Source organism: Accipiter gentilis, chromosome 1, assembly GCF_929443795.1.
Source record: "Accipiter gentilis chromosome 1, bAccGen1.1, whole genome shotgun sequence".
Taxonomy (NCBI): domain Eukaryota; kingdom Metazoa; phylum Chordata; class Aves; order Accipitriformes; family Accipitridae; genus Astur; species Astur gentilis.
Window position 1 is genome coordinate 14,042,976 of NC_064880.1, and position 18,964 is coordinate 14,061,939.

General features: G+C 42.7%; 1 protein-coding gene across 2 annotated transcripts; it reads left to right on the forward strand.

Moving 5' to 3' along the window:
- Positions 1 to 5,987: 5,987 nt before the first annotated feature.
- Positions 5,988 to 17,619, forward strand: COPS8 (COP9 signalosome subunit 8). 2 transcript variants are annotated; one of them, XM_049807577.1, is made up of 8 exons: positions 5,988 to 6,154; positions 8,823 to 8,893; positions 10,418 to 10,466; positions 11,967 to 12,099; positions 13,023 to 13,130; positions 13,618 to 13,680; positions 14,839 to 14,880; positions 16,158 to 17,619. In XM_049807577.1, exons 1-8 carry the CDS (start codon positions 6,077 to 6,079, stop codon positions 16,235 to 16,237), a joined length of 624 nt encoding a protein of 207 aa, XP_049663534.1. In that variant the 5' UTR covers positions 5,988 to 6,076; the 3' UTR covers positions 16,238 to 17,619. The 2 variants fall into 2 exon arrangements, with proteins under 2 accessions (XP_049663534.1, XP_049663525.1); XM_049807568.1 differs by lacking the exon at positions 5,988 to 6,154 and adding an exon at positions 6,210 to 7,696.
- Positions 17,620 to 18,964: the final 1,345 nt, after the last annotated feature.

Genomic DNA, 18,964 nt, shown 5'->3' on the forward strand with positions numbered 1-18,964 from the left:
CCCTCACCCAGTATCCTGGTGTCTTAGCGGGGGAAACAGGTGTTTTTTAACACCCGTGCGATTACAGGAGATTAACAGATTTAAAAGCGTGCCCCGGGAGACATGGCAATGCATCATGCTCCTGTTATGATGGGGGATGCTGAGCCGGGCAGGGAGGTTTCTGCAGGAGCTTGTCCCTCCCTGGCATGGGAGGCTTATCCCACCTCGCAGGCAGACAATGCCATGGGGCAGCTTGGGGCAGAGTTGTGCCCCCAGCCAGCCCCAGTGCAAACTGGGAGGCCATGGGTCCTCGAGGAAGCCCCCAGGCTCACAGTGCGAGCAGCACCCCTGGGATGCCTTGTGTATCCCAGCCTCCTGATAAGGGCATTGGTTGGAGAGGGGCTGCAGCCTGCTGACAGGCTCCTGCACAGGGATGCTCCATCCCTCCAGTGCCCCAGCTGGACCAGAGATCCCCCACTCCATCCCCCAAATGCTCCTTACTGCACAGGGGACCCCCCTAATTCATATCCCCAAACAGCCCACGTTGGACCAGGCCACCCCCCTGCTCCACCCCCCAAATGCCCCATACTGGACCGGGGTGCTCCACTCCATCCCCCAAGTGCCCCGTACTGGACCAGGAGTGCTCCACTCCATCCCCCAAATGCCCCATACTGGACCAGGGACCCTCCACTCCATCCCCCATATTTGGGGGATTTCAGGGATTTCTAAGAGAGGGAGCAGTGTGGTGGGAGATGCAGTGAGGAGAAGAGCTGCTACGTTGCTCAAATATATTGAAGGTCTTTGCAGTAGAGGATGAAAATATGCAGAGATCAAGAACTGCTGGCCCAGGAGCCAGGGAGGGGACAAAAACTTGGCTGAGGATCCCATAGAACAAAGCAAAAAGAGGAAAATGCACAGACATGCCTAAAAAGTCATAAAAACAAAGTTTAGGTTACATACACACAGGGTCTCTTTTCCCCTTGGCAGGTTAAGAAAGGGCAATCTCTGAGTCCAGAGCTGCTGGCAGAAGCCATCGCTCTTGCTTGTTCCTGGGAAAAACAAGAGGATGTGGATGGAGGTGTTCAGAGTGGACAGAAAGGGGCTCAGCCAACCCTCAAATCTTAGCTCAGGGGGAGATTTGCTCCAGAGCAGCGGCAGAAGGACACACAGCCTGATAGGCAAGGACATCTGGGTGGACAATCCTCAGCACCTCATAGCACACCGGTCACTTTGCCATGGCCTCTGTGGTCTCCCATGCGTCCTCCAAGCTCCCTGATTTAGGGATTTTCCTTCAATTATACCACCATGCTGTAGTAAACACCCATATAACTGAGACCTCAGGCTGGAATTGATAAAACAAGGAAAAAAAAAAAAAAGTAATATCCCAGAGAGCCTCTTGTTTATTGGAGTCAAAACCAACCCCCCTATCAAAATGAAACAATTAAAAAAAAATTGTTTGGGAAAAAGAAGTGATAATTCCGTTTCCTTTCTGCTGGGCGCAGCCCCTAAAAAATAAGGCATTTGTCCCCTTTGATGGCTGGTGTAAAACGAGCTTTGATGTCATGGAAGGAAACAATGTATTTAGATGCAGCCTTTGCTCAGATCAGACACAGCTAATATAAATCAGGGTACTTGAGGGGATCGGGAAGGGTGTGGAGAGGTTCAACTTGACCCTTTAGCACTATTTTCTTTAACTTTCACATTAAATTAACTTTCCTATTGTTCCATATCACATCGTTACATCTTATTTTCCTCATCATGATTCTTTTGTTCCCCTGCAAAGCTTTTGAAGCAGATGAGAAAGGGAAACCTCTTGCAATTATCTTTCCAGAGGGTACCTCCAGATCACAAGCAGCACATGGAAATGACTGGGAAAATAAAGCCCTGTCACGACATCTCTGCTAAGCTTTCTTGGAAATGCCTTGGTATTACTTTGAAAACAACCAATGGCTCATTGGGACTGTCCAGGATGGCAGAACCGGCATGCATTTCTGTTGCCGCATTAAAATTCATACACGGCACAAAGGAGTTGCTGAGATTTTCATGCCATCATCACCAGGAGCTGAATAAAAATCACATTAAATTTACTTTACACTTCTGCAACAGCTGGCAGCCACATCTTAAAGTGATTTTCAATCCTATGGGCCAAAGAAAAATCAGGATCCTTTCAAGTCAGGGAGTTTTCCTGTTAATTTAACGTGGTTGGCTTTGCCAGTGGGACAGATTTTCCAATGTGCGCAGCTGTTTTCCGAGTCTGGCCTCTTTTTTGGTGCCTAAAAGGAAGGGAAGGTCCTGAATAAAACAAATGATGCCATGATTTCCCAGGATGTTAGCTCGGCCAGTCTTGGTCACTGTCTGGAGGTGCTGGATGATGCCACCATAGAGGGGCCAAGCTCATCCTGCACAGGCTCCAGACAACACCAGGAACAGCATCCAAACCTCCTAGATTTATAATAATCCTGGAAATACACCAGATCTGTTGTATTTCGTTTTGTGCATGCAAAAAGCCTCAAAGATGCAGAAAAAAAAAGCATATTCCCTTCTAGCATATCCCCTCCCTGAAAATGTCATCACAGCCTTAAGCAGCTTTGGAAAAGGGGAAAAAAAGAGAGGGAAGAGGCAGCATGTGCATGCAAAAGGGCAGGTTTGGCCTGAATTCATCATTTTTCAAGAAACTTTTTACTTCAACAGAAGCTGTTCTCTACAGGATAAAAGTGGTGCCAGCAGGGCAATGGGTGATCAGCCTGAGCTACGTGGCTTGATGATTTCTGCTTGTGAAGGGCTGTACTCTTATCTGCAGGAAAATTACTCAGGAGGGGGTAATGCAATGATGTCGGGGTGCTGGTGCAGTGTTTTTATGTACGCTTTCTGGTCCTGAAGCCTGACATGCTCTGGGCTTTGTAAATCCACGCAAAGAGGTCTGCAGGTGGGATGGACGGAGCGGTTCCATGCTGACTTTGGGAGCTGGTCCCTGCAGGAGCGAGCAGCCACAGTTCGCCCAGGTACCTGGGAGTTTCCTTCTTTGCAAAGGGCTGGTTTCCTTGTAAGTTGAGTCTTTACTCTTTTAATTTGTCAGAATTAAAATACACTCAGACTTCTTGGCTCATGACCAAAACGCAAACTTCCACGGTGAAACTGATCTTAATAAAATCAGTTCCTAACACCAAAACTAACCTGCTGGTGACACCTCTCCAGGTACGGCTGTGCCACCTCACCTTGCAGTGGCTGCGGATCTGGGCCTGTACTCCCCCTCTCAAAGCAAATATTTGGGCTCTTTGGACATCCCCAGCAGACGGCGTCTCCTGGCCCACTGCCGAGACGCTGGTTAAAGCCCTCTGCAACCAGCCTCTGCCCCAGAAACTGTGTCAGCGATGGTGTGGAAATTGCTCTTGCTCAAGACAGGAAGGCAAGAGGGGCCATTAGAGCAACTTGCTTGAAGGGTTGACGTCCCAGCCATGATGCTCAGTTTCCTCTTAGCTTATGGGGTAAGGAAGGGGTCTGAAGACTCTGCCAAGCTGCTCTGGCAGCATCCCCAGCTCCTACAGTCACAGGATTTGCAGCTCATGCATGTGCAGGAAACAAAATACCATGGGAAGGCAAGGCGGGGCACTGAAATTGGTGGCACAGAGCACATTTCCATCAGCAGAGGGATTTTTCAGCTTGGTAGGAGTCTCCAGGGGGAAGTGCATTCCCCTCGGTGGCCAAAGCATATGGCTTGGCTTGGTGCATCGTGCTGGCCAAGCCAGAGTGTGCTCAGAGCACGGTGAGCACAGCACCACAGGCTCACAGGGAGATGTTCACTGGGGTGTTAAAGAAAGGTGAGCGGAGAAGGATGGAAGGAAGAATAGCAAAATAGAGAGGAAACAGCTTTTCCAGCTGACCCTATGCTGAAGCATTGCTTCCAGAGAGGTCCTGGTGGCTTTGGGAGGCTGAGCTAACCAAACTGGAAAGCCACGCTTCCTTTGTTGTCCCAAAAACTTAACGAAATCCTGCAAATAAAAATATATAAAAAGCCTAACTGCCCCCAAATGGAAAGTTTCTCACATGAAAGGGACAATCGGATGGTTGGTGGCAGCCACGGCCCCGCTCCAGTTTTCTTGGACTTTTTATGCAGTTTCTCTTGCAGCTAGTGCCCTCTCGCGGAAACCTCTCATCTGCTCCATTTTAACTGCTTCCCCCCCCCCCCCCCCCCCAAATTAAATGATTGCGCCGCAGAGAGAAGGAGTGTGCACAGAGGCTGTGGTTCTCCCCAGGCCCAGCATGGCCAATGGTGCCAGCAACCGGCTCGTGCCTTCCCACCCAGCACCGGGAAGGACGATCGCATCGGGATGGAGGATTGTAACCCTATGACATCCCATGAGATGAAGCTTTCCCAAACCAGTGTGCTCCATGGTGGCAATCCAAGATGCTCTGACCCCAACCCCGCTGGTGCTAAGAGAAGGCCTCCCACTGGCACCATCAGAAGCTGCCGCCCGCTTTGCTCACCCTCCTGCTTCGTCTCCCAAAAAGCAAGAGATAATTGGGAATGAGAGCAAAAGGTGAGAACAAGGTTCCCCTCAGATGTCCAAATGTCAAAGCGATGCTGGCACGGAGCTAGGGGCAACAAAGAGCCAGCAGGATCGATGTGGCCGGCAGGGATGGGAGTGGGATGCAAGGTCAGTTGCTGGGAAAAAGCGATACCTGAGCCAGCAGAGCAGCAGTGCCATCGCCTGGAAACCTCCGCCAAGATGCTCTCCTCCAGGCAAATCCCAAAGTGGACACAAACACACCTTATTTTTATTTTTCCATAGTCAAGACCTCTCCCAGAGCATGGAGACTCCCCAGCAAAGGGGCCAGGCTTAATGCCAGTCTTCCCTTATGCAAAAGCATTGAGAGGCTAAGCAGCCCTATTCTTTCCTTTTTTCAACCTGAAAGTGTGGGGAACGCCTCTGGGTTCCACCTACCGCACACCATGGGTCAGGCTTGCACAGGGCACCCTAATTTTGCATCAGGGTGGTGCAGCTTTTGAGCATGGCTGGGGGAAAGTCTCTTATAAAGGGCTGGAGGGGTCCCTGGCCAAATATGAAGAATAAATGGTTTGGGGGACAGTGTTTGGGGCAGCGCTGGGGATGGAAGTTGGCAGGGGAGCACTGGGGTCAGACTTTGTTCAAGGAATACAGGACTGCAAGTGTTGGTGGAAAGCTAATTCATTGTATTGGAAAGCAAGGCTTTGCAGAAAATGATGCCCCCAGGTTAATTTTACCCTAAAAAATAAGAGTTTCCATCTGTGGCCCTGGTAATTGCAAAAATCTGGTGACAATCCTGCCATTTTCCACTGATTCATGTTGCCTCACCCCAGAGCTGTGCTCCACGCTGCAAACGTTTTCAGATCCCATCCAAAACATAAATACGGCTCCTGAGCCCAGTTCTGGGGAAAGGTGGGCAGGACTTGGAGGGGGGTCCAGGTACTAATCTGCAGATGGGACCTCGCTGAGGATGGCATCCAGAGCCACAGAAAGGCCATGGCGGGGGGATGGTTCTGCCTATAAAATAGCATATATGTTGTTATATGCCATTTTAGCATAGTGTGTGCTGTTTTGGCATATGTGCCATTTTAGAGGAGATACATGTATACATATAGATACCATAGTATATTGTATATGTAATGTGTGATAAACGATCAGGGTATATATCTAATACATCACGTAATCAAATAAAAAAAATAAGCCTAAATCTGTTTATTGCACGCAAACATAGGGAAATAATGGGGAAAAAAAAAGGCGTAATCTGCCCGTTCCTTAAAAACCCACTGGTCTGACACATGTGCTGCCCGACGCCCCCCCACCCCCCTGCCAGCCTTGGCGCGCCGCGCTCGTAACCCCGCCCCCGGCTCACCCTGCCCACGCCCCCAGGTCTTGACCACGCCCCCGTCAGGCCGCTCCGGACGCCCCGCCCCGCAGTCCTCCAGAGCATTAATAAAACCGGGGCTAGAGCGGCCGGCGTGCCTTAGGCGGCGGGCGGAAGTGTGTGTTGTTCGCGACGGAAGTGACGTCAGGCGCGGCCGCCTCCTGAGGGGAGGCGGTTCTGGCTGGCGGCGGCGGGACGCCGTGAGGGGAAGATGCCCGTGGCGGTGATGGCAGAGAACTCTTTCAGCTTCAAGAAGCTCCTGGAGCAGTGCGAGACCCAGGAGCTTGAGGTACCGCGGCGCGGGGGAGGGTGGGGTTGGGGGTGCGCGCTACTGGGACGGGCCCGGGGGCGCCGGGGACCTGGCTGAGGCCCCGTGTGTCCCGGCGAGGCTTCGGGACTCGGTGCCGCTCCGCAGCGCTGGTGGTTGTGGACACAAGCGTTTCTGGCGGTGAGGGTTAGAGGCAACCGTAACGTCGGTCTCGGTAAGTGCGGATTTTTGCCTGAAAGTGCTGTTTTGAGAGTCTAACCTGATCTTGCAAGGAGGGGTACTCGTGGCTCTCTGCCTCCGTCTGTGTTTGTGATGGTTCAGTGTTGAAACTTGCCGCTTGTGCAAAAGCCCGCCAAAAAGCATTTCAGAAACTTGTGAGCTGCATTTTAGTATAATCGTTAGGGTCTTTTGAGGGGGAGGGGGAGTGTGCGAGAGAGAAGTTCATATGTCTCCATGTGTTTCATATGGTTGAGAAAAAGAAGATATTGAAAAGGGGAGTGGAGCATTGAACCAGGCTTGGAGAATGACTCTTTAGATCAATGGTGCCCTTATGATGGGAACTCGCACTGGAAGCTTCCTCTGCTCTGTTTTAAATTCTACTGCTTGGTGAGTTTTCAAGTTTGACTGTGTGCACTGCTAGTGTACTGGATTCCAGTCTGTGGTAAATCCAAGTGGTGCCATTTTAATGCTAAAAGTTCTTCCTGCGTGATATCCATAAACCCTTTCTCATCTTGCAAAGTTTCCAGTGCTTTTCTAAATGTAAGTCTCATGCATCCCACTGTAGCGATTTGAAAGAAGGGAAAAATCTGCATTTTCCTCTTTCCTGCACTCTTTGGTGATTCTGATTTTTAGATCTTGCTACCCTAGCAATTGAAGGGAGAGAGTTGGTCCTGTATGCAATTGCTTGCAACCACACAACTTTGGTGTTAACAAACCATCCAGTTTTGCGGTGGAAAATACAATCGTTAAATGGAAGGGTGTGCATCATCAAGGTTCAGTTGATGTTTCTGTGCACTATTTCTGGGGTGAGCCCAGGTGCCTCTTGTGTTCTCAGCATGGTGCTGCAGCTTCTTGGTATACCCTAAGTTCTGAGTGTTACGGAACTGGAGGGAGGTTGTGCTGAACATGTGAGCTACCTGCTGCCTCAAGTGATGGGCATGTGAGCATAGAGAAGCAGAAGAATGCCCTTGTACCGCCATATGGGAGAGTTGAGTGTGGTTACCCCTTCCTGCTAGGCAATCCCATCTGAACCTGACTTGTGATGGCTTTGGCTGCCTTCTTGGCCTCTGTGGAGTGCTGGGGGGGTTGTGTCAGGGATGGAGCCCAGCAGGCTTTGGGCTTTGCTTCTGCAGCCTTCAGAGGAAGTTTAACATATCCTTGTCACTTCCCCACTGCAGAGCATGTGATGGTGGACCTTGGTGGGTCCCCAGCAGCTGCTGCAAAATGACTGAACTTAGACTGTGCTCTGCTCAAGGTTTCTGTGGAGCTTGTCAACAGTCTCCTAGAGTAAATAGCAACAGATGCACCCCAGGCAAACTGTTCCCAAATGCTTTGATAAAGCTGGTAAGTTATTTGCTGTGCATGTCTGCATCCACATCAAGATTCTTGCGGGCACGCTATATCTGCTGACAGCCTTTGTGTTTCAGCTCATGAGTTAAGTAAACTGATTTTTTGCAGGATAGATGCAGCCACAGAGCTTCCTTCAGTAAGACTGTAGATTGTAAATCTAGTTGTTTTGGTGGCAGTTAGCTTTCCCTTCCGTTCCATTAGTCTTATGGCTGAGAAACTAATGAATTCTTTTTTTAGTACAGAGACACACCAAAGGTGAACTTGCATAGTTCAAACAGGTGGTATTAATTGACTGGGCTTTGTTTTACTGGGCATGATCCAAGAAATGGTTGCAGAAACTCTTGTATTTTTATGTAGATGATGAGCTCTGGGAACAGGTAGGAATAGCTGGGGACAATGATACCTGCTTGATGACAAAGCTAATCACCTGCTTTTGGCTTAGATGAGTCTATAAATCACATGTCTAATTAAATCAAATAGCTGCATAATTGGCTTCCTGTGAGTGCTTGCTGCGCTATCTTTTGATAAATTGCTAAAACCTTATTGGAAATCTTTTCAGCTTTTAAATGATTATAGACTTTCAAAATTTTATAACTTTATTATAATATTTCTTTTTTCTACTTATATGATTTGTGATGTCTGCTGAAGTGTGGCAAGTGTCAAAGCTTAGTTTGGGTTTTTAAGAAGGGCTGTTCAAGTCAGCAAAAAGCTTTAGTCTGCTGGAGTGCCCTGAATTGAGCTGAAGTTCAGCTCAAAATAAATGGAGTGCCCAAAAACAGCTGTTTGTGAGGAACTGTAAAGCCAGATGGTTAGCACTTTCATGAACATAAGCTAGAACATTAGACTAATGAAAGATGTAACCTTTATTCATGCAGCAAAACAAACTAAGTTTTCTAAGTAAAACTTCCGGCATGTGCAAGTTAACTCTTCATCATAAGATACAACTGCATTGATACAACATAACAACTCTGACAATTTGTCCCGAGCTATTATGTGATGTGAAAAAAAAAAATAATCAGTTGTCTTGGAGTGTTCAGTTTTCATTAAACTTGGCTTCTTGCTGTATTTTGAGATATCGCTCTTAAAATATGTAACCACATTATTTGTACTTGCGTTTTAGGCTCCTGGAGGAATTGCAACACCCCTTGTTTATGGCCAACTTCTAGCTTTATACCTGTTGCATAATGACATGTAAGTGACTTGTCTTAATCTTTAACTGCAGATACTTAATTTGTCCCTATTAGCTTGAGCTGCAGTTGCCAGCATATCAGTAATTGGTTGTGTGACTAACAAAATGCATGTAGGCAGTGCTGTGTTTTTAGAAAAACAGAATTCATGGCATTAAGTCTCTTTTACCCCTTGCTCTGTCAAGAAAACTATTCTCTTTTGTTTGCTCTTGCCCACCCTTTTGAACTGTAGGGAAGCAGACTGGGTTTAGGAAGAAAGTTCCTTAAATAGTGAAAATGGCTTCTTTGGAGTGTTGAATGCTTCAGTATTTTGATTTGTAGCTTTTCAAGGCTGCATTTGTTTTGAGTAAGATTTCATGCTGCTCCTTGTGTTTAAAGTACAGCAGGATAACTCTAAACTGTTGATGTTAAAAGTGAGGGATACTGTTGGCTTGAATGAGCTAAATCTGCATGAGGCAGTAATACTTTGAATTTGGTCTGGTGGATTATTACCACGTCCCTGTGTGAACTCGATTTGCTCTGTTTAGGGTTTTCTTGAGAAATTGCTGATTATTCAGGCAGAATAAATGACACTGCCATGTTTGATTAGCAAGCCAATGTAAGTATTGGTGTGGGGGTTCAAAGATTTGAGTTTTCTTGCATTGTAGATGTATATTCTTTCAGGGCAAGTTCCCTGAAAGCGAATAGGTATTAGGTTTAATGCAGATCTTGGTTCAAATGAATTTGAAGTTTTAGAATTGTGCTGTAATGAAAAGCAGTGAGTCTTTTTCTCTCTTTTGCTTTTAAATCTTTCTGAAAATTTGTAGCCATTTCAGCTTGACTTCTGCTCTCTAAAGATCAATGACTAAATATTTCAATGTGTACATTCTGAAGATTTGGACATGACAAAGCTGGGTTGGAAAGAACATGCGCAAAATAGTCCAAATCATTGGTATGCAAAGTATGGGCACATGAAGAAAGTATTTTTGTACTATTAAGTAAAATAAAAATATCTTTAAATGGTGTTTATTTCATCCTCTTTAACTTCTATATTTGTATGCTTTATAATGTACATAATGTATTAATACAGTAGTACATTTATATAATTTATAAATACATATGTGTATACTGGGGGTGCACGCTCAAAAATGTTTTCCTGCTAGAGGTGCTTTGAATCAAAGTTTGGAGACTATTGATCTAAGTGACTATTGACACTGAAAAATTACTATGTACATGTGTTCATCAAAGATGCAGCTATTCCAAAAATAAAACTGCAAACCTAACTTCTATGAAATGCTGCCTAGGGTGAATAAATGAAAAAACTTTTCTTAACTGGTGTTAAACAAGGCAGTTAATGAACTATTTCATGTATTATGGTGATCATGTTGTCTACTTGAGAATAACTTTGTTTTTCTACTTTAGCAGGCTTAGAAGGAATATTTTAAAGCACTGAGACTGTGTTAATTATAGCATCCAAACAAACCTTTTGGTGTCTCCTTGTAGCAAATATTTGGTTACTGAGAAGTATTTTTAACTTCATTTTTTTTAGGAATAATGCACGATATCTTTGGAAAAGAATCCCTCCTGCTATCAAATCGGTAAGTACTTCATAAAATGCCATTTGGTACAAAACCAGTTTCATATAAGCTTGCAAATAGTGACTTTTTTCTGCCAAGGATTCTGTTTGGTGTGAGTAGCCTTGGGCTCAGTTCTGTGCTGTGAACTGCTTGCCCAGCAGGTGGCATATTGGTCTTTAAGGTCTCCTAGTTGCTCCTCCGTTACCTCTTCTCCTTCACAAATAATCTGGTGCAACAGAATTCAGTAAATCTGTAGACTTTTTAGTAGAAAGCCACATGATAGAGTAGTCAGCTGGAGGAAAGCAATGGATCTGACTCAGGGATGGGGCTGCATTCCACATGAGGGTGCAGAATACCTTGTGCAGTGAAAAGTGACTTCAGGTGAGATGCCTCTTCAAATTGATTAACTTTCTGAAGGTACTTGTTTTGCACTGCATTTGGATCAAAGATGCATTTTGAGGATTCAGCTAAATACAATACCAGAAATGCTTCCAGACTTTACTGTTAGGTTTTTAGTTTGAGATCTTTTTACGAGGAAACAAGTGTTCCGTAGTCTTGTATTAAGTAATGTTTTGGCCAAGATGGGACCTGTCAGATGGTTCTGAAATAATTTTCTTTCTCTATCAAGAAAAAAGTAGTTACATCAGTAAAGTCAGTAGTCATCTGGACCAAATTTTACTTGCCCTTTCTCTGAAACCTGCTGTACTTGCTGCACAGCAATATTCTGTGAATAATCTGGCTTTTTTGCTGTAACTTGCATTTCATGTGAAGCATCATTCTTGGTGGGGGACAGTCATTGCATGAATTATTTTTGGGAATGTTGCACCTCAGAACACAGTATTTTCTATGTTTTGTATCTTCTGCTAATGGAACCAAGAAATAATTAGTATGAGTCTTAAGTTCAGAAACAAATCAGTTCTCTTTACAGTTGAAAATACTACTTCATTGTCCAGTTTGCTGTTTGGGTGCTGTTCTGACAGTATGTTCTGGAGTCTAGTTGACCAAATGACAATGTGTAACACAGTAAAAGTAGCCCTTAAAACCAGTAGTAGGAGAGCAGTTGTAGTGAGTATGGCACCATATTAAGTGTGACCTATTGTCAAGGTTGCAAGACTTCTGAGTTGAAAATTGCCTTCACTGTGGAAACAGCCTCTGCACTTTGTAAAGCCTTTACTGAAGAGACAAGCATCTCTCTAAGCAGAAAATAATCTGTGCCTGTCTTGAGTGTGGATTATTCTCCATGATTGTTTTAGCTGGTGTGTCAGCCTGGATTGGTGTAACTGATGTGAGTAGACTTTGCTTACGTGGGTGATAAAGTTTTGGCAGAGGATGGATCAGGGAGCTTGCAGTGATACCTGCTAGAACAAGATTTCCCAGTGTTTGTATGTTCATCTTTACAGGTGTTGTGATACACTCTTGCAGTGGGAAAGGGAGAGGAGTGGAAGAGCGTTTATATGGTATGGTCACTGTAGAGAATACACTGTTCTGGATTAACTCTTTGGGGTGTTTTTGTCACAACAGGCAAATGCGGAACTTGGCGCAGTTTGGTCAGTAGGACAAAGAATCTGGCAGAGAGACTTTCCAGGAATCTATACAACAATCAGTGCACATCAGTGGTCCGAGACTATTCAACCAATCATGGAAGCGCTTAGAGGTACAAACTGAACCTTAAATTATTTCTGTGTGCTCAAACACAAGTAGACAAGTAGACAATGACTACTTATTATGAAAATTCAGAATTGGTCAGGAATATTGTTGCCAAGTTTTTGTCGGTTTTTACTTAAAGGATTTTAGGTATCCGGTGTAAATAAAAAGCTCACTACAAAAACTTGTAAAAACAAACCAAACTGTTTTTATTAGGATTGGAACTTCATATACCATATGTTTTGTTCTGTAATAGCAAAATAGACCATTAGTTATCCAGTTTTATCAGACTTTTAACCAGTAATCTAGGGAACTTGGCCTGGCATTTCAGAACCTTGTGACACTTTAGAAAAGGCTTTTCTTTTTAAATGTGGCTTCACACAAATGTTTTATAGACTTTATAACTGTAACATGCAAAGTCTTGCTACTAGAGGGCAGCACAGACTGCTAAAAAGCCTTCCAAGGTATTTTGCAATAACAAATTCTCTGTAGCTTTAGAAACAACTGATTTTTTAGATGCCTCGGTATCAAAGCAGATGTGGTGAAAAAGGCATGAATAGTTTAACTGTTTTTTCTTTTTTTTTCTGATTCTGAGCTACTTGACACACAAGCTTATTGAAAATGGAGAATGCCATCAGAAGCAGAGTTCCCTAAACTGGTTTACATACTGGTGGTGGTATGCAAGATGCTGCAAACTGCATTTGGCATTTAAATGTGGTCTCTGAGGAGTTTTGACCTCATATAGAGCAAGCTTTCTCTGGCTGCTGACTGTGGTACTTCAGTGAATCGTGGGAAGGGAGGGGGAACTTCTTAAGTGCTAGCTTTAAGGGTGTTGGTGGTTTTCCAAATGTGTTAGAATTGGAAAAATTGTCTTGGCTCTCCTAGTTATGGAGATTAGTCTACTGTCTGCTTACAGTGTTTATCTTTTCTTAGATGCAACTAGGAGACGAGCCTTTGGACTGGTTTCACAGGCATATACCTCAATAGTTGCAGATGATTTTGCAGCCTTTGTCGGGCTTCCTGTAGAAGAAGCTGTGAAAGGTACTTTGCATTTATTCACTGAATAGTTTTTCTACAGATGGTTGAGATCAGAGAGCTGTAAGTGATGGTAAATAAAAATGTGTATGCAAATTTGGAGACTGCCCCATCACTTCTCTTTATAACAGTGAAGAGAGGAAAATCTCCTGGTTCTGGATAAGTGTGTGATTTATTTTTTTTTATTATTTGCCACTAGTTACCATTGGTTATTCTCCCCTTCCATATGTGGAAATGATAAAGCAATTCAATGGTGAGGGAAGTGTGAAGGCAGTGGATTCATCTAGTTCTGTGTGCTATTACTTTCATGATGTTATTTGTTGAACTACATGTCTAAGTATTAACATTTTTATAAGAAATATGTCTTGGAGTTATGGCATACAGGCAGTGAACTGAGGTACTTTTTTTACTGGCCTTGATGTGCATCTTTATTTTGCATTTCTAGTAGTCATTTAAGATGTTTGTTCTTACAAATGTAAAAATGCCTTTTCAGGTGTGTTAGAACAGGGCTGGCAAGCAGACTTTTCAACTCGTATGGTAATGCCTAAAAAGCCAGGTAGGTGGAGCTGTTATTTCATTACACATTGAGTTTAACATTTTCTAGTAATTAGGTGTTAGTTTTTAGTTAAAACTTTGCACAATATTCTCTTAGATATTTTTATGGGAGCTTATGCCACTTATAAGCATTGAATGTTTATAAAATGTAGGAAGTACAAAGTAGTGGGTTTGGTTTGGGGTTCCAAGTAGTTTGGATTAAACTACATCCTCAAATTAACTTTTTTAAACAAAAGCAGACAGGATATGCTGTGATTTCTCGTGTCTTCCTCTGCTGCTGGCTCTCAGTGGAACATAAGTTGGATGACCTCAAACGACCTGTCTTAATCTAAGAAAGATGAGTAAAAAATATACCATTTTGAACCTGAGAAATTTTTTTCAGGAAAAGTAGAATTTTTTGGGCAGGGATCTAGTGCATCTCTGTGTTCCTAGGAGTTGTTGGTATAATTTCCTTTGCTTTTTAAAATTTGACTGGATCTTTTCTTCCCTGTCATGGTGTTGATAACAGAGTATCTGTTCCTGCAAAGCTCAGTCTGTAGAAGTACTTGGCTTTTTTTTTTTTGCTGAAGCTGTATCTATGGCTGGCTGAGGCAAAAATAAAAGTTAAGCTATGGAGGCAGGATAAAATGACTGCTCTTAAACTGCAGAGTGCAGCTCTGGAAGAAGGAGCCAAATTACAGCATATCTAAAAGGGCAACATCTATTAGACTAAGAAAATATACTGTTAGTATGGGCAGAATTTTTAGGTGTTCAGAGCCCAGAACTTTATAATAAACATATGCCAGGCAAGGTGTTGAAATTTTATCCCTTGGGGCACATAACCAACCAGAGCTCTGAGTTTTTGTATGTGATCAGTTTTTTATGAACTGGTTGCGATATACACAGTGCTTACAAGTACTGGGAACTAGTTGCATGTGGTTCTTTTCCAAAAGTGAGTGCAAGAACTATTGAGGCAAAAGAAAGAGGCGGGAGATTGTAATCTATTTTGAAGCTGCATGTCTAACCAGCTAAGCCTTGGGTATTCTGCTTTTTAGCTATGAAGTAAAACATGATAAATGAACAGGTTTAACTTTAATTACCTTTTCATCTAGTATTGACTTGATGTGTAGAACTGTTTAAAATCGGTCTGCTGGACTAACTTCTATGTGTTTTTCTTCAGGTGTGCTGGAAGCTTCCTTTCACAGATTCATTCCTTCATCAGGTACTCTCTTTTTCTATATAATCTACTTGCATATAGCTAAACTTGTGTGATTAATATAAACACAATTTCACCAGCACCACAAAATGGGAATTGAGTCCTAGAGAAGTGAGTGTCATCATTCCCCCCTCAAAAAAACCCACCCCAATCGGGTGCTATGTAAATGTGTTTCTCCTTCTGTCTTCTCTTCCCTCACATTTTAAGGAGTGCCTGAGATTCCCACTTCCATAGCTGAAGTAGGGAGCAGATTCTGAAGCAGGGGTGGACAGCCCTTGCAAAACAAAACTATTTTGGCTAAAACTTCAGACTTAGAGGCAACTGCTTCACAAAGCAACTCTGAATACCCCACTCATTGCTTTTGTGTGATGTGGGATTTCTGAAGTCTTCCCTGTAGAAGAAAGCAATGCTCTGGTTTTCCTCAGAGCTCAACTATAGATTGAGGTGTAATGTGTTATGTCATGCCGATTCTCAAAACACTATTGTGATAGCAGATCTGAATTGGTGCTTGCCGTGTCTTAACAGTTGCCAAAAGTCTTAAATTTACGAGTTTAATTCCAAGGCAATTTCAAGAGCTGGGTGGGGTCTTGCTTTTTGAAAATGTTCTTTTGATTGTCAGCCTCCTCTATCACATACTGCAGCCGTCTACTTTGACTATATCCTGAATGCTAGTCTGTTAACTCTTCAGGAAGAGTAAATGCAAAGTTTCCTGCTGGTTTTTTATTTCTATTTTTAATTCCTAACTTATCTCCCTGGCTTTAGTCACTTGTCTTCCAACCTATTGTTAAACTGTTATCTTAAGTTAACTAGCATTTATATAAGGATTTGCATGTGCACTGCATTCCACTGCAACTCATGCAGTACTGCTGTGTTTTGTTATTCAGATAACCCAGTAGATTTATTTGATATCTTCACTATGGCAACTTGTAAGGAAAGGAGCGACTTTAGAGCTCTAGGAGTTTTTTTGCCAAGTGGGAAGTACTCTTAGTCTTTGTTATTCAGACTCCAGTATATGCAAAAAAAATTCTGAATACTGCTGATAACTGAAACTTATTACAGCATCTTTGCTGTTAGTAACTCTTGGACTACTTAGTGTTGCAGATAGCAGATAAGTAATGTCAGCTTAAAGCTGCATAGGCAGGAGATACAGTTAAGATATGCCCCCATAAGACTGTTTAACAGTCTGATGCATTTAATTTTTTCCTTACTGTTGTGATGGATGGTAATGTGGATGGATTTGCTTTCTTAATTTCATTAATGATGCATTTGTTTTATCTTTGTAGAACCTGCTCCGGTTCCACCAATTCCAAATGAACAGCAGTTGGCCAGATTGACTGACTATGTGGCTTTCCTTGAAAATTGATTACCCTGCTCCTGTATTCAGAACAACTTGGGAATCCTGTGTACTGACAGTTTTAGAAATCTAAGATCACTTTATTTCTTACCTGTTAAATGTTGCAGCATCCCCCACTCAAATGTGTGAAGTATACAGTGTATGTTAGCCCAGTTTGTGCTTTGCCAAAGCCACGCTAGCAATTGAAACAATCCTTTAACTCCTGTCATATTTATTCAGTAGGTACACAGCAGTATTACATAGTAAGTTTTTTTTACTGACTCATAGCAGAGAGAGGCAGAACTTTTTTCAGGTATATTAGAAACAGAGAAGAAAAAATGAGTAATCAAGCAGGTTAACTGTGTCAAGGCATTTATGCTAGTAGGTTATGTGCTTCTATAGTGAGTACTGCAGTGCTTATCAAAGATCAATTGCATGTTGAACTGAAGTACAAAGAGTGGAAGACTGCCCATCCCATATCTGCAGAGAGGAAATATTTTGAAATTGTAACTTAAAGAAGAAAACAATTTACAGTAACACTTTTGCAGGTATATTTGTGGCACATTTATAATTGATCTTTTTTCTTGTTGGTATTTCTAGATTGTTAAATCTTGTTTTGATAAGAAATTTCGCATCAGGCATATTTTTACAGCAGAGTAATAGGAGTTGTTTAAGAAAGGCAAATCTTCACTTTGAGGAGGAATTTTTACTTTTGGAAGATTTTATTTGAGTGATGTAGGACACCAGGTATTTTGCTGGGTAACCATACCCCTTTTTGAGGCCTGTCATGTCTTGGTTCTTTTCAGTACACTGGGACAGGATCTACAAGAAACAACAACTCATACCTGTCTAAGCTTTCTGGATTACCTCTGCGGTTATTGGAGACGAATTTAAAAATTACAGTAGGTGTCCCTGTGTAGAGACCAACTGGGATGGGGATGATATGTTATGCTGCAATATCAGTTTGAGGAATATATTTTCTATATCAGAGCACTGCTGTGTTAATCTTTGAGTTGAGAGTGGACTTTAGAAGCAGAAAGATGACTTGTATTCCCAGGCTTCTTATTTGTATTATGCTGGTAAAAAGGCTATGGGAAAATAGTGGTGCTTTAAAGGGCAGTGCATGCCTTTATTTGCTTCTCCCCCCCCTTGTCAACATCATATTCGGTGGTTTCATCAAAGATGGCAAGTGTGCCATATGTTGTGATTGTTTTTTCCAGTGTGCACTACCTACTGTACATTCTCTTGCTGGGGATGTGTTAGCAGGGAGGAATTATAAACTGTGCACTGCTGCTTTGAGAGCTCCCTTTATATATAAACACTTAGGCAAAATGATTATTTATTTGAAACCCACCTGAGACTTGTATTTCTAAATTTATCTCCAGTGAAATTAAAGAACATGTTTACACTGACCATGTGTACTTGATTTTTTTAATTTTCCTTAGAGTACAGTTGTTCTGGCTTGGCTAGTTTTTTAATGAATTCTTACTGGTCTCATTTGGATAGGGCTAGTTAAAGATTAGTGCAATACATTATGCCTAGACAGATATTTTGAACAGCTTTGTGTGCAGTAATTGTATGGGGTTTTTATTAAAAAAAAAAAAACACTGGTACCCTTCAGATGCCTTTTATAATATTCAAAGGTGTAAAGTGCTTAAAGAGCTAAGTGAAAATTTCCTCTTTTGTGTGTATTGTGCAGTTGATCGTAGCACACAAGGACAACCCTGCCTGCAGTAATGAAAATTAGACATAATTAAAGGATACTAACCACTTGCACTTAATCAATGGTAGTAGGAGAGGAGCAACGTGGACACTGGAAATCTGTGTCTATCTCAAATCTACTATCAAATCTATGCCAAATACAGCAAGTTTGACCCTTCTCTGTCCAGTTCTAACAAGTTTGTAATTTTGAGATCTCTCGTCTGCTGTAAAATTTAAGCTGGCTTTCAGCTTTGGGTATGGCATTAACTCATAATTTGCCTTAAGTAATGTGCTCCCAGCCGTGCTTTTTTGTTTGTACTTCTTTGGAATCCAAGCTATTTCAGATCTTTTTCATCTTCATTGCCCTTTATCGTGGTTTCTGGTTCACAAATATCCTTTTTTTCAGATGGTCTGTTTGTTGCTATTCTTACTAGTCATGTAGTGGACATAGCATGGCTTGTAACCACGACAGAATATTTTCTATTTGTTCCTGATCCTTTCCAAGAGTGGCTCTGTTCTAACATCTCGAGTGCTGCGCTGTTCTCAGTGTAGTAATGACAATGACTTGAGTATCTTTCATCAGCAGTGATAACTAGGTTGGTATGCATCATGGCATGTCCTTATTCAGGGTTTTCCCCTCTGGTTGGTGCAGTGCATGCATGGATAACAAATGGGCAGTGAAACAGTAGGTGAAATTTCAGTATTGTAAGACACTTCTGGTCTTCACAATCAGACTTGCTTTTGACTTCTTGAATAACTTTAAAATCTTGGCGTTGTTGGCTTGCTAACCTAAAGAACTTTTATCAATGTTGAACATAAGAGGTGTAACAGTGAAAACTGACTGAAAACTTCCTGTTCCACTGTGAAAACTATCTGCTACATACCCTTAGCCAGTCCTTTCCCCTTAAGTCTCCTAGTTTGTGTAGTTTTGGAAAAGTCTGTTGTGTATGAAGTAGACCACTTAACCCACATTTGTCGATTCTTTATAGAAAAAGTCAGTAGATTTGAAGCTGCCTACAAAACCAAACCACACTTCCTCAAGTACTCTTCTATGGT